The sequence below is a fragment of the Pteropus vampyrus genome, unplaced genomic scaffold, assembly GCF_000151845.1.
Source record: "Pteropus vampyrus isolate Shadow unplaced genomic scaffold, Pvam_2.0 Scaffold23, whole genome shotgun sequence".
Taxonomy (NCBI): domain Eukaryota; kingdom Metazoa; phylum Chordata; class Mammalia; order Chiroptera; family Pteropodidae; genus Pteropus; species Pteropus vampyrus.
Genome location: NW_011888804.1, coordinates 2936140 through 2947651, shown reverse-complemented (window position 1 = coordinate 2947651; position 11512 = coordinate 2936140). Strand labels below are relative to the sequence as shown.

The 11512-nt window shown below is 41.6% G+C and overlaps 1 protein-coding gene and 1 pseudogene across 10 annotated transcripts in view; one reads left to right on the top strand and one right to left on the bottom strand.

Annotated features, from left to right (window-relative positions):
• Positions 1–2169: 2169 nt before the first annotated feature.
• On the top strand, positions 2170–2288 carry LOC111737106 (annotated as a pseudogene).
• Positions 2289–4074: 1786 nt separating this feature from the next.
• The window catches only part of MAPKAPK5 (mitogen-activated protein kinase-activated protein kinase 5), a 35646-nt gene continuing 28208 nt past the window's right edge, over positions 4075–11512 (bottom strand). For 4 of the 10 annotated variants that reach the window (XM_011355808.2, XM_011355809.2, XM_023528228.1 and 1 more), the window contains 2 exons: positions 11435–11490; positions 8317–10992 (listed from right to left, as the gene is read on the bottom strand). In XM_011355808.2, the coding sequence (XP_011354110.1) occupies positions 10912–10992; positions 11435–11490 (137 nt within the window). In that variant the 3' untranslated portion in view covers positions 8317–10911. Of the gene's footprint in view, positions 11491–11512 lie in introns of all 10 variants that reach the window. The other 6 variants (XR_895657.2, XR_002779309.1, XM_011355811.2 and 3 more) reach the window with 3 other exon arrangements.

Below are 11512 nucleotides of genomic sequence, written 5' to 3'. Positions count from 1 at the left end.
GGTGCACTGGAGCGGTTTAGTTTCAGAAGCCTCGCTGGAGCCGTGAGAGTTGGAGTACGATGCGTGCAGTCAGTTAGAGAAACTCAATTCCAGAAGAGCTTGGAAAGTAATTACAGAGAGTAAAATTAGACAAGGTATTCTAGTGGTTTTTTTGAAGTTAAGAAGGTGAGAAGAGAGTTTACAGAGGAATATGTGTTTTTATGGTCTTGCATAGATTTTAATTTAAATGCACCTTTGCAGCTGCTGGTGGAAGGGAGGATAAGCTAACTGAAATGGAATCTTAGAAAAGCAGTAGCTAAATGTCAGGTGTTCAAGAGCCTCACTGCAGCTGTGAGAGTTGAACTAAATAGGCATATGGAAGAGGAGGGTCATTCAGTGGAAACAAGACTGTGATGAAAACCTAGAGTGGGAAGTGGCAGCGGGAGCTAACGAGGACAGAGGTTCTTCCTGTTAGACAACCAGATATGAGGAAATGCTTGTTTTCAAGTCATAGGAGACGACAGTCAGAAAAGGGCAGGGGGACCCAATTGTCAGCCTTTCAGTGCCACACTAAGTTTACATTTTCTACTCTAGATATTGGGAGGAGCAATGGAAGTTCTTGAACTCCAGACCGTGGGGACAAAAGTCAGTGTCTGGGGAATCTTTGGAAGACATCGGTTAGACTTCAGCAGCGAAACAGGCCTGAGGTCGCAAACACTTAGTCAGTCATGATTCCACCTCTCGTGTGTACTTCTTAAATAATTTAAAAAATATTTCCTAAGTGCGAGAAGAGTCGCCATGGTTTTGTCGTTCACAAATTGATCGAAGACCTTCCCTAGCTTCATAAATTTCACTCCGGCATAAGCTTATGCAAGACTGCCATAATTTTTAAACAACAAAAGTGGTATTGGATCTTTTTTTCAGTTCTTCTCTAGTTCAAAAAAATTTAAAGCTTAATGTCCACAAGCAGGGGGAATATTAATTTTAAAGACTCGGCATTTTGCAAACATTCTTGGCGGGAGTCTTGCTCTTGCTTTTGAGATGTGTCAGTGAGCATATTTGCCCAATGGAAACACCCAAATTCTATTCTGAAATTAAGTTTGTAAACGCAGGAAGCTTTTAAAAGTTGTTTAATGTTTTTGGCACGTTTTGCAGCCTTGTCATGTCAAACTTTAGCAGAGTTACATCCCTTTGAGGCCGATGATGTCACCTATGTTCAACGTAAATCTTTTTTCTTCAACTGAGCCCCAGAGAAGAGTGGAGTTTGACTGCAAGTTATGAGGACGTTCCCAAAAGCATTTCCGACTTGGACAAGAAAAGATGTCAGGTCGGGGACATCCAAAGAAAGAGAGGTTCTGTCCAAGTCTCCCAGGGCGGGCCGTGACCTCTGGACTCCAGGAACAATCACACTGGCAACGTCCAGATGCGTTCTTGTCCACATTGTCATTTCCCTTTGTTTCCCCCAAGTCTGGATAAAAAGTTAGAGTTGGCCGTGCTCTGGGGAGTGAGGAAAGGGACCAGGTCTCCTGGCCTGAGAGAGCAGTGGGAGGCAGTACCACCCAGGGAAGGCAGGTAAAGGAAGGTAAGAAGTCACTTTCAGAATCTCTTGGGGTAGCAGCTGGCTGGGGCATGAGTGATCACCAACACAGATTGGTGGAGGTGGTAAGCATGCATCCCTCAGAATCCCCCAGACACAATGGAGAGAGGAATGAGGCCAAAGAGCTGCACTCCACAGAAGCAGTCGCACAAAATGTAGAACACTGAACCTCGAAGCTAGAGATTTCGGGCCCGAGTTACCCTACCTTCTCTCTCCTGCCCACATTAAAATGCGTCACTTTCCTACACAGTCTGTTCTAAAGAGCTTCAACCGTCGGTCCCTGGAGTGGGGGGTTTCCACCCATTTGAAGATTCGCCTGGCAATGTATACATACGTCCAGTTTTCTATCACTTTTTCAGAAGGCGTTCATTCAAGAGCTGTTTCCTGCCTTCGACCGGGTCTTGCAAACCTGAGGGTCAGTCATAAGGACAGCAACTTAAAATCAGAAAGTTTATACAACTTCCATATCTGCTAAATTTTTATAAGTTTTGTTGTCGAGTACTGTGAAATCCTAAATAGGTTTTATTGATTGACTTCCAGTTATCTACCTGACTTTAGGTCCTTAAAGAGCGCCATAAAATTAGCTAAACGCAGTCTATGGCCATGCTACCCTGAACAAGACCGATCCTGTCTGATCTCGGAAGCTAAGCAGGGTCAGGCCTGGTTAGTACTTGGATGGGAGACCACCTAGGAAGGCCAGGTGCTGTAGGCGTAAATATAAAAAAATAAGGGATTGTAAACTCACAAGGTCCTTGCAATCTGTGAGGTCAACCCAGTACTGCCTCGCCTAAAAAATGAAAAAATTAAAAGAAAATTAGCTAAGCACCATTAGCCGGTACCTAAATCACAATTCTCTCGTATTTGCTAAGTTTTTGGTAACGCGTGATGTTTATTAGCCTTCATTATAGTCACCATCGGCATGTGCACTCAGGAGGGTTGCCCCTTCTGTTCTCCACTGAAGTGCTTCTCAGCAGAAGTCCTCCACCTCTTTTTTAATGACAAGTTTACATTTGGAGGCCCTCAGGTACCCCACTGTGCCCTTTTCTCAAATCTCTCCGGTGGGGGCCAGCTAATAGTGTGTCTTCACCGTGACTGTAGATCCTCTGGTATGCAGCGTTCTGAGATTTGGTTACTAGCAGAGCTCGTGACCTGGAATCTTACATAACTGAAGGCTCGAAGGCTGTTCTTGGATTTCGCTCTGAATTTTAGTTTTGTTTCACCGAAAGTAATTAACGTAAGCTTCTTGAAAGCAAAAAGCTGGTCTTAATTCTCCTTTAGTCTGCTCTTTTCTGCTCACACAGGGCGGGTAGTTAGAAGGGGGACTGAACACGTGTGTTGTCAGGGACTGATGCTCAGGAACTTCCTTGAGGCTCGGAACACTCAACCTGCAGCAACACTACACCTGAGCAAGGTTTTGGTTGTGCCATGCCTAGGGCCTAGCAAGTGGCATCTAAGTTACCCTCTTATCTTAAGGTTGGATCTGGTCAGATCCCTCTTGGTCGACATTTACTGAGCATCTACAACGAGCTGGGCCCTCAGAGCTCAATAAGATACAACCCTGCCATTCCATGACGTCAGAATGTAATGAGGGGAAAGACATTTTCACAGACAATGACTACACTACGTTGCGGGTTCATGATAGAGCTCAGCATCCATTCGTAAGGGTTTTGTTTCATTAGTCACCGAGGAGGCGGCCATGTTCTATACAAGCAAGGATATGTCGATTGTCTTCCTGCTTAATTTCTTACTGAAGGAAAAGACTCATGAGGTGGAGGACATTGAGTCAGTCATAGCTGGGGTGGGATGCAGGTTCCACCCCTTACTAGCTCTAGAGCAAAAACTCTTTGGTCTTTGTTTCCTCGTGTACCAGATGGAAGTCTCACAGGATTATGAGAGGATTAAATTAATGAAGACAATCAATGTAAAGTGTTTAGCTCAGCGTATTCCACAGAATACAGAATGTTATTGTTTTACATGCTTTGGGCTCTGTTTACAGTTAACTGCCATCCAAAGTTTTGTTCTTTTGGATTGTCAGTCAATAATATATTAACTTAGTAAGAGAAATGAGAAATAAATATAACAACGTAGAAAAACAGAAAATAATATGAATACCTCCACCAGTTAGCAGTTTCATAGGGTTAGTGGGAAATTAAAGACAGTCAATATAAAGTGTTAATTTACTAGTGTCTTGCAAAGAATGGGTAATGTTATTATTGCACATGCTTTTTCCTCTCTTCACAAAATACACCAAATTATTGTTACCTATATTGGAGATGTTTTTTGTTAATTGTTAGTAGATAAAATATCAACTTTAATATAGAATTTTTTTTAAAACCTAGGGTAGAAAATTAATATTTCAAATGTGGACTGAGCCCTTGTCTCAGTTGTCCCATCCTCCCTCATGCATGTGGTGATCAGAACATCCTGGATTAGACATAACCCATTCCAGGAAGTCAACATAAGGAAACCCCAAGTACTAGGCTGCATGGAGTCTGAAGTGATGCTTCATTTGAAAATAACATTTTATTTGTTTTAAATTATCTCCAGTTCATGAATAGAAACTTTTAGGGAAAATTAGAGTACTGAGTAGATAATGTTGTTAAAGTATTGCTGTCACTGGGGGGAATATATCCTAGTAATACAGGTACAGATAATACATTATGAAAGAATGCAGATGGAATGTGGTATGCCCTCAAAAATAATTTCAAATAAAAAATTGGTCTAAAGGAGACAAGACATTGATAGCAATGATCCATGCGAAAAGCTTATTTTCATAAAATGGGGAAAAATATAGAATATTTTATGTCCGATTTCACATGTGAATATATAATCAAATTACTTAAATATTGAAAGTTGTAGTTCTATCCTCCCGCATTAGTATGTTTCTGTAGACTATCTAGTCCTGTCTGATCCACTGGAGCTATCGATTCTCACTTTATTTTTCTTTCTCTAAGCCTCTTATTCCCACTAACTGCTTGAGGTACTTGATATTATTTGGCTTTTACCATCACTACTCTTCTGCCTTTGGTCCTTCACCTGCTACTTCTTATGGCTCTTATGAGGCCTCTGGTGGCGAGGAGTCTGGTGGTGGTTCTTCTGGTGGCAGGGAGTCTGGTGGTGGTGCTTCTGGAGGTGGAGCCCCCTCCGGAGGCGGGGCCCCCTCCGGTGACTGGGCCTCCTCCGGTGACTGGGCCTCCTCCGGTAACTGGGCCTCCTCTGGTGATGGGACCTCTTCTAGTGGTGGGGTCTCCTCTGGTTGGACCTCCTCTATGGCCTCATTTTCTTCCATTTCTGCCTCCGATGTTTCAATAGTCTTTTCCTCTGAACTCTCCTCTGAAGAGCCCCCTGGGGTCTCTACTGACTCAATTCCGGCATGGAGGCTAATGAAACACATTATTACTAACAATAATAGTATAAGAAATGCAGGAAATATGAAAATTAAAATACGATAACTTTGATACTCAGTGTCACGTTTAACAGGTCCACCACTTCCATCTGCACTGGTATCTCCATCATCCAGTTTGCCAGGAGGACCACTGTCTATACTACCCCCATCACCTGGATATTTGCAGTCAGGGGGCGCATAGCCAGCTTCACAATGGCAGTGCCTTAAATTGTTGCAAGTTCCTTTCCCATTACACATTACTTCTGGGTCGCAGTCGTAGTTGAGCACGGTATAATCAGTGCAAGAGTAATTCATGCAGACTTTGTTAGGGGCACAGAGAGTGCCAGTGTGGACATCTCCCTCATCAGAGATATCAGCAGTGTTGTAGGCATCCATGCTCCAGCAGTGGCCAATGCCATGAGGAACCTGAATCAGTGTGTGATAGGGTTTGATTTCTGACAACTCTGAAATGTCTGTACATATAATTTTCCCACAAAATATATTCTCGTCGAAACACTTAACGTATCCCGACGTTGCCGAAGTGGGACGGCCACAGTTTCCAAACCGGTCCCCTTTGCCGTTCATTAAAATATAACAGGCTTCGGGGGCAGACCTTGCAGGGTAACCATATATTTCCAGGCATTGATTATCAGCGTTCTTACACCGACCTGCAGCGCAATAGTGAGCTCTATCACACGACGTGCCATCTTGCTTATAGCTGTCTGCGGGGCATTCTCCAGAGAAACCATCACAATACTCTGGGAGGTCACACTCTCCCACAGCAGGACGGCACGTGAATCCCTTAGTTCTCAGTTGGCAACCAGTACAGCAGAGTCCGCCACTACAGTCCGCATTCCCCTTCAGCCTACACGTTTGGTCACAGCACGGGGAATTCAAACACTCAGTGCCACAGTCACACTGCTCATCGTCCTCCACCACACCATTTCCACACACAGCATTCCTACGCAGCCGGCCTTTGTGCTGAGGGTTGTTAAATAGGCAGGCCCCTTTGTGTTCCCGGAGGAACCGGTAGTAGTACTCAGAGCTGCAGTTGCTGAAGCCACTTTCCTTAGAGATATTTTCATGCATGAGGCAAAAGTGTCTGTCTTGACAAATGCAGGCCGAGTGGTCGTGCTGAATACCCAAGTTGTGCCCAAGCTCATGGACCATGAGCGCTGCAGACAGGAGGACATCTTCGTGATGGAAGGATTCGACAGCTGCTGCAAAGCCACTTGAACAGGCACCACTGAGAAATGCCTGCCCCATGCCCTCCGCAGGACGTTGTCCAACAATCATGTGGGCGACATCATGCTTCACGCGACGGAGGAGCTTCTCCTGTCTCCAGCTATTGAAATTGCTGAGTGTAGCGTGCAGGTCCACTGGGACCTCTACGAGGTCCCCCTCGCTCCAAATCTCCATTCCAGCCAGCAGCACCTGTGTGTTAATTCCCCTAGTGAAGCTGTTGGCCAGAGCAACGATGTCCGCCACTCTCTGGACCGTGTCATTGACGTTACTGCCCCACATTTGGAACCGCTGCTTGTTGACCACGACGAACATCTCCACGTACTTGGTGTGCGACCACAGGTAGGACGGCGCCTGTACACTGCCAGGCTTCCTGCTCCCTTGTCGCCGGCTGCTAAACACCACTGGGTTGTCTCTGGAAGGGACGCTGCAGGAGACTCGAGCTCGATGTGCCACGGCGTACAGCACGTGTTCAAACCGTTTTGAAGAGTTCACGGGCTCAATGCCGTAGGATTTTGCCTCCTTAACGAGGATGCCCCTCAGGCCTGAACAGGTGTTGACAGAAACAAAAGAACCTGGGACTCCTTCTATGTAGCCTTCATAGTGACAGTCGTGCGGGAGGAAAGGCATTTCTTGCCTCAGAATGCCACCGTGGTAGCTGAAGACTGGAAAGCTCGTCACGAAGTAGTCTCTCTTCACCGTCAGGTGAATCAGCTGCTTCTGGCCCTGCATAAATATCACGTAGGATGCCTTTTCCACTGGGGCATCGCTTCCCTCAGCCGTCAGACTCTTGGGGATGACGATTTCATAGGAAGAGTAATATACTGATCCCAGGTCACAGTACATGCTTGGCAGAATAATCACCAGCAGCAACACAATCCCCAACCAGACACATGAAGATCCTGGCACTGGCTCCAGCTTCAAGTCCCTCTTCCTCTGACTCCAAGACTGAAACTTTATCTTACCCTCTTTCAAGGTCACTTGGTTTTTCCATAGAGAAGTCAAGAAGGAGGCGGAGTCGCTCACAGCGGCCGCCACTGACATGGCCCTTGTGGATCTGTTGATGATGAAAGGCCCTGTCCACTAGCAGCAGCTCACCCTGGCGTGCTGAACCTCAGAGACTTAGGTATTAGCCTCAGATCTATGCTGGCTCCGTTATGGGTGACTGCTGCCCAACTCTGAGTCTTACAGACTTTGGGGTGTGCTAGTATTCCTGTTTCTCTTGGCCTTCGGTAGTTTCCTTACTGTATAACTTCGAACAGCAACAGCTTTAATGCTCCTTGGCTAAATTCCCTTTCCCCTCATAGAGACATACACCAAATACAAAGCCTATAAATGATTTGGCCAGTATTTATCTCTGGCAAATTATCCTTATCCTCAGCCCAGGCCACACTACTCCTGATATCCGTTAATCTGCTCATTCTTAGAACCCCAACATTCTAGCAGGAGGTTGGGGGTAGGGGACAGGGATTCTTCGGGGATCTATGAGCAGGACAAAGTTCTCTATTACCCAATGACACTTTTCTTCATTTCTGTATTATTCAGGGTACTGTTTCTCAGTCCAACCCTTCCTCGGAGTGTGCTTCCTTTAATTAAAAAAAAAATTGGTTTTTTCCTTTAATTCAAGAAAAACTGCCATGTAGATGCACAAATTCTCCTTCATTAGCCTTTGTTCATTGCAGATTAATTTAGACATTTTATATCTGCATATAAACATAATTTTTCTCTACTAACAAGTTTTCCTAATACACAGACACATTAAGTGTTAAATGAAATGAGCTCAGTTTCACTCTCCAGATATTTAGGATCAAAGTTCAATTCTTACCAAGCCTCCAAACATAAAAACAAACTCTGATTAACTACATATCTAGTTACCATTTCATCAAGAAAATAAAAGTGGACCCTATAAGACCTTTTTAAAAATCTCTCCACTTTTGTAACTAAAACTGAACTGTAACATCTGTGGAAGTCCTTGGATCTGGTTTTGATGTCAATTTCCTGGTGTATTTAAATTTAAAAGGAAAAAAAGGGAGGAAAAGTTTATCCACATTCCTTACCTAGTCAGTTATTCTCCTGTGCATTTTTAAGATGAAGTAAAATAAGACTCTACATCTTTTATCTTGCATAAAAATAATTTATATTAAGTCAAATATTTACAATATAAAACTTTTAAAATAAGCGTTATGAGTACAAGTTTAACACTCAAAAATGGGGAAATGCCATAATTCAAAAAGGAATGGTATATCACAAGATCTCAGATATGAGCAAGAGAGTAGATCAACTTAATTATCCCCAATTTATATTTAATTCCTAATACAGATAAAATTTATTAGCATCTAGTAAGAAAATTTATGCTGTCATATCACAAACCCATTAAAAATTTTACAGCAAAAAAAGGTGAAATGTTTTCTAGCCAATTTCTTTTCTTCTTATATTTTATATAAGAGGATAGACTCTTAAAATTATATAATTTAGAAGTTATCACAGATTTAAGGTGTTTCCCTGTATCTAACCAAAAAAGACAGGGCAAATTAAGTCATTTTCTGGGATGAAAGAATTAAATCAGTAATGAAAGAACACCTCTAGTTTTTAAATAAATAAAAATATAATTTAAATTAAATATCCAATTTTCCGATTCTCAAATTGAAACATTTTCTTCAATAAATTACATACACACGCAAGCATTCATACACAAGGTCTGATTTAAATAATTTGACTTCTTTAACCAATAGTTCCTTCAACTTGTTCTTTCTTAAATGACTATAAGAACAAAACTTTAAAAAGCAGTTCCTCCTATCTGTATGTTTTAAACAGTAAATTTCTGACAGATATTCTCCTATGCTTATATAATATATTAACCAGAAAGATATACAAGTTGTTTTACATCAAGCAGATTTTAACTATGGTAAAGTCTAACGATATTTGAGTGATAAGTAATGGCTTTTAGTAAGCAGAAGGTTAGCAAATCATGTGGTAAAACTGGAGACTCTACCCTCCTATGAGAACTATCCTTATAGTATGAACTTTCCACAGGTATAGGCATTAGAGAAACAGGCCAGAAGAATCAAGGACAATTTTGTCTCACTTCCAGTTACATGTGACTTTTGACAGCAGTATTTGCTACTAGCCCATAGACAAACTCCAGAAAGAAAACTCCGCTTTGAAGACCAAACAGTGCTGAGTCCTTTGGAAGCTACTGTTCTGTTAAGGAGCTCTGTCCAGAGTAGGACCCACTTGAGTTACACCAGCTGGGGCACCTTCCAGGGTAGTCACAAACTTCCAGCTCATCTAGACGTGTCTGGACACCACACAAATTTGGGGGGCCAGACTGATTCAGCCTGAAATGACTGAAACATGGGTAACTGCTGCTCAGAGTAAAAGGAAGCATCATTAAGGACACCTTTTTAGATCATGCCTAAGATGCCTCACACTGAAGGAAAAAAAATCCTCCTGAGCCTTTAAAGATACTCAAATAACAAATTTGAAAAGTTAATGGAAAAGAATAACAAAGTTAATTATTGCCTTCTTCTCCCCCAGTGAATACTGAACCTCTGCCCTAGGATAAGAAAAACAACAGGTGTTCAGTTGTTCTAGAAACAAGTACAGCTTTTCCCGATTGCAAAAACTGATTTGTAAGATTGCGTTTCACTGAAAAATAGAATAATTTAATTCAACCCTTAATTCAACTCTCAGCTAAATTTTCTGGTGGGTAAATAAGAAAACTTTTTTCTCTGCTGCCTAACTCTTAAATTTTGCCATGTTTTTAAAAGTATTGACTTCTCCTTACATAGTATCCATTTATAAGTGATCAGCCACCTAAAATGAGTGAGCCTTACCTCAAAAAATACCTTGAATTACAAATTCTCCAAGATAAAGGGAACTAATGTAATAAATTCTTAAAAGATTCTTAGTATTATTATTATCACATATTTCCACAGTCATAAACATATAAGGAGCATACCAACCAAATATCACCTTGAAGACATACTCAACAAAATGGAGGAGTTAGAAAATAAGTTAGCTTTGTGGGATGGATTGATTGAAGAGAATGTGATGGGATAAAACTGAATAACTGAGCCTCGTGATCCATTTCCTCTGCTCTGCGAACTGAAGTTTGCCTATTAGATCTTCTATTTACCAACACAGGTACCCACCAAAAACTGCTAAATAAACATAATTTGTTATGGAAGCCCATATGCACAACAGAAGACCAGAAAAGCATCCAGCTTTGTTTTCCATTCAAACACTTGAACTCCAGGCCAAAACCATGCTTCGTGAAAATAAAGGTTATAGAACAAAATAAATGCAGCCCAGGGGATACCAACATGAAACCCAGGTAGAAACATTAAAGTGGAAAAGGGCAGCTTTAAGAGAAAAAACTGGATCATCTTAGATGTTAATTCAATAGTCCAGTTTTCATGATATGTAACTTTCTTCAAAAAATCATCCCATAAGGGGGCCAGAAGAACAGGGAAAGGAAATAAGAAGCACTGAAGCTGGTGAGGAGTGTCGGGAAGGAGGAGGATAAAGCAGGATCTTGGAGTAAGGGAGACTGAAGCTTCGATTAAACATGAAAAGAATAAACTCAAAAGAATCCATTAAAGAAACACACCAATACCTTAACAAATATGACAAAAAAGAAATGTTACCACTTTTCTCTTGGAATTAGGGACAAGAGAAATGAAGGCTCAGCTCCCTGCCTCTTCCATCATGGGAGTTGGCATCCTTTGAATTTCAGCAGGCAGTCTGCAACGTGAATCCACAAAAATTTCTTGGCACCAGAGCTAATCTACCAATAGTGCAGAAAGTAAATACACAGGGCAATTGAAACCAAATTCCACATTATTTGATTCAACTGTTTACTAAGCAAAAAGATCAGTATAGTTGGTCCTTTGTCTACCGCTGGCCAGTGGTTTTTGTATACTTTATTACAAATAAAACAATCTTGCTTCACAATATCATGTCATCTTACAAACATATTACTAAACAGTCCTAAAGTAATAGCATATCTCTAGGAACTGAGCTTAAAAACAAACAAATAAACTATACTATTAGTAAATACTGTATCTAAATCTATACAGCATCTTTAAGCAATGTGAAAAATGAAATGATTTATTAATTTACATAAAAATTACTTTACACATTAAAGAATAATTTTTTAAATTGTAAAAAAACAAAGTCTGAAGCTGTCATTATTGGGATTCATGGGACGTGGTCTGCTCTTCTATCACCTGCTTCACAATTTCTGCCAGTTTTAGTCGATCTACTTTATCTGTGAATCCACGACCTGAAACCGAAGAAATAAAAAG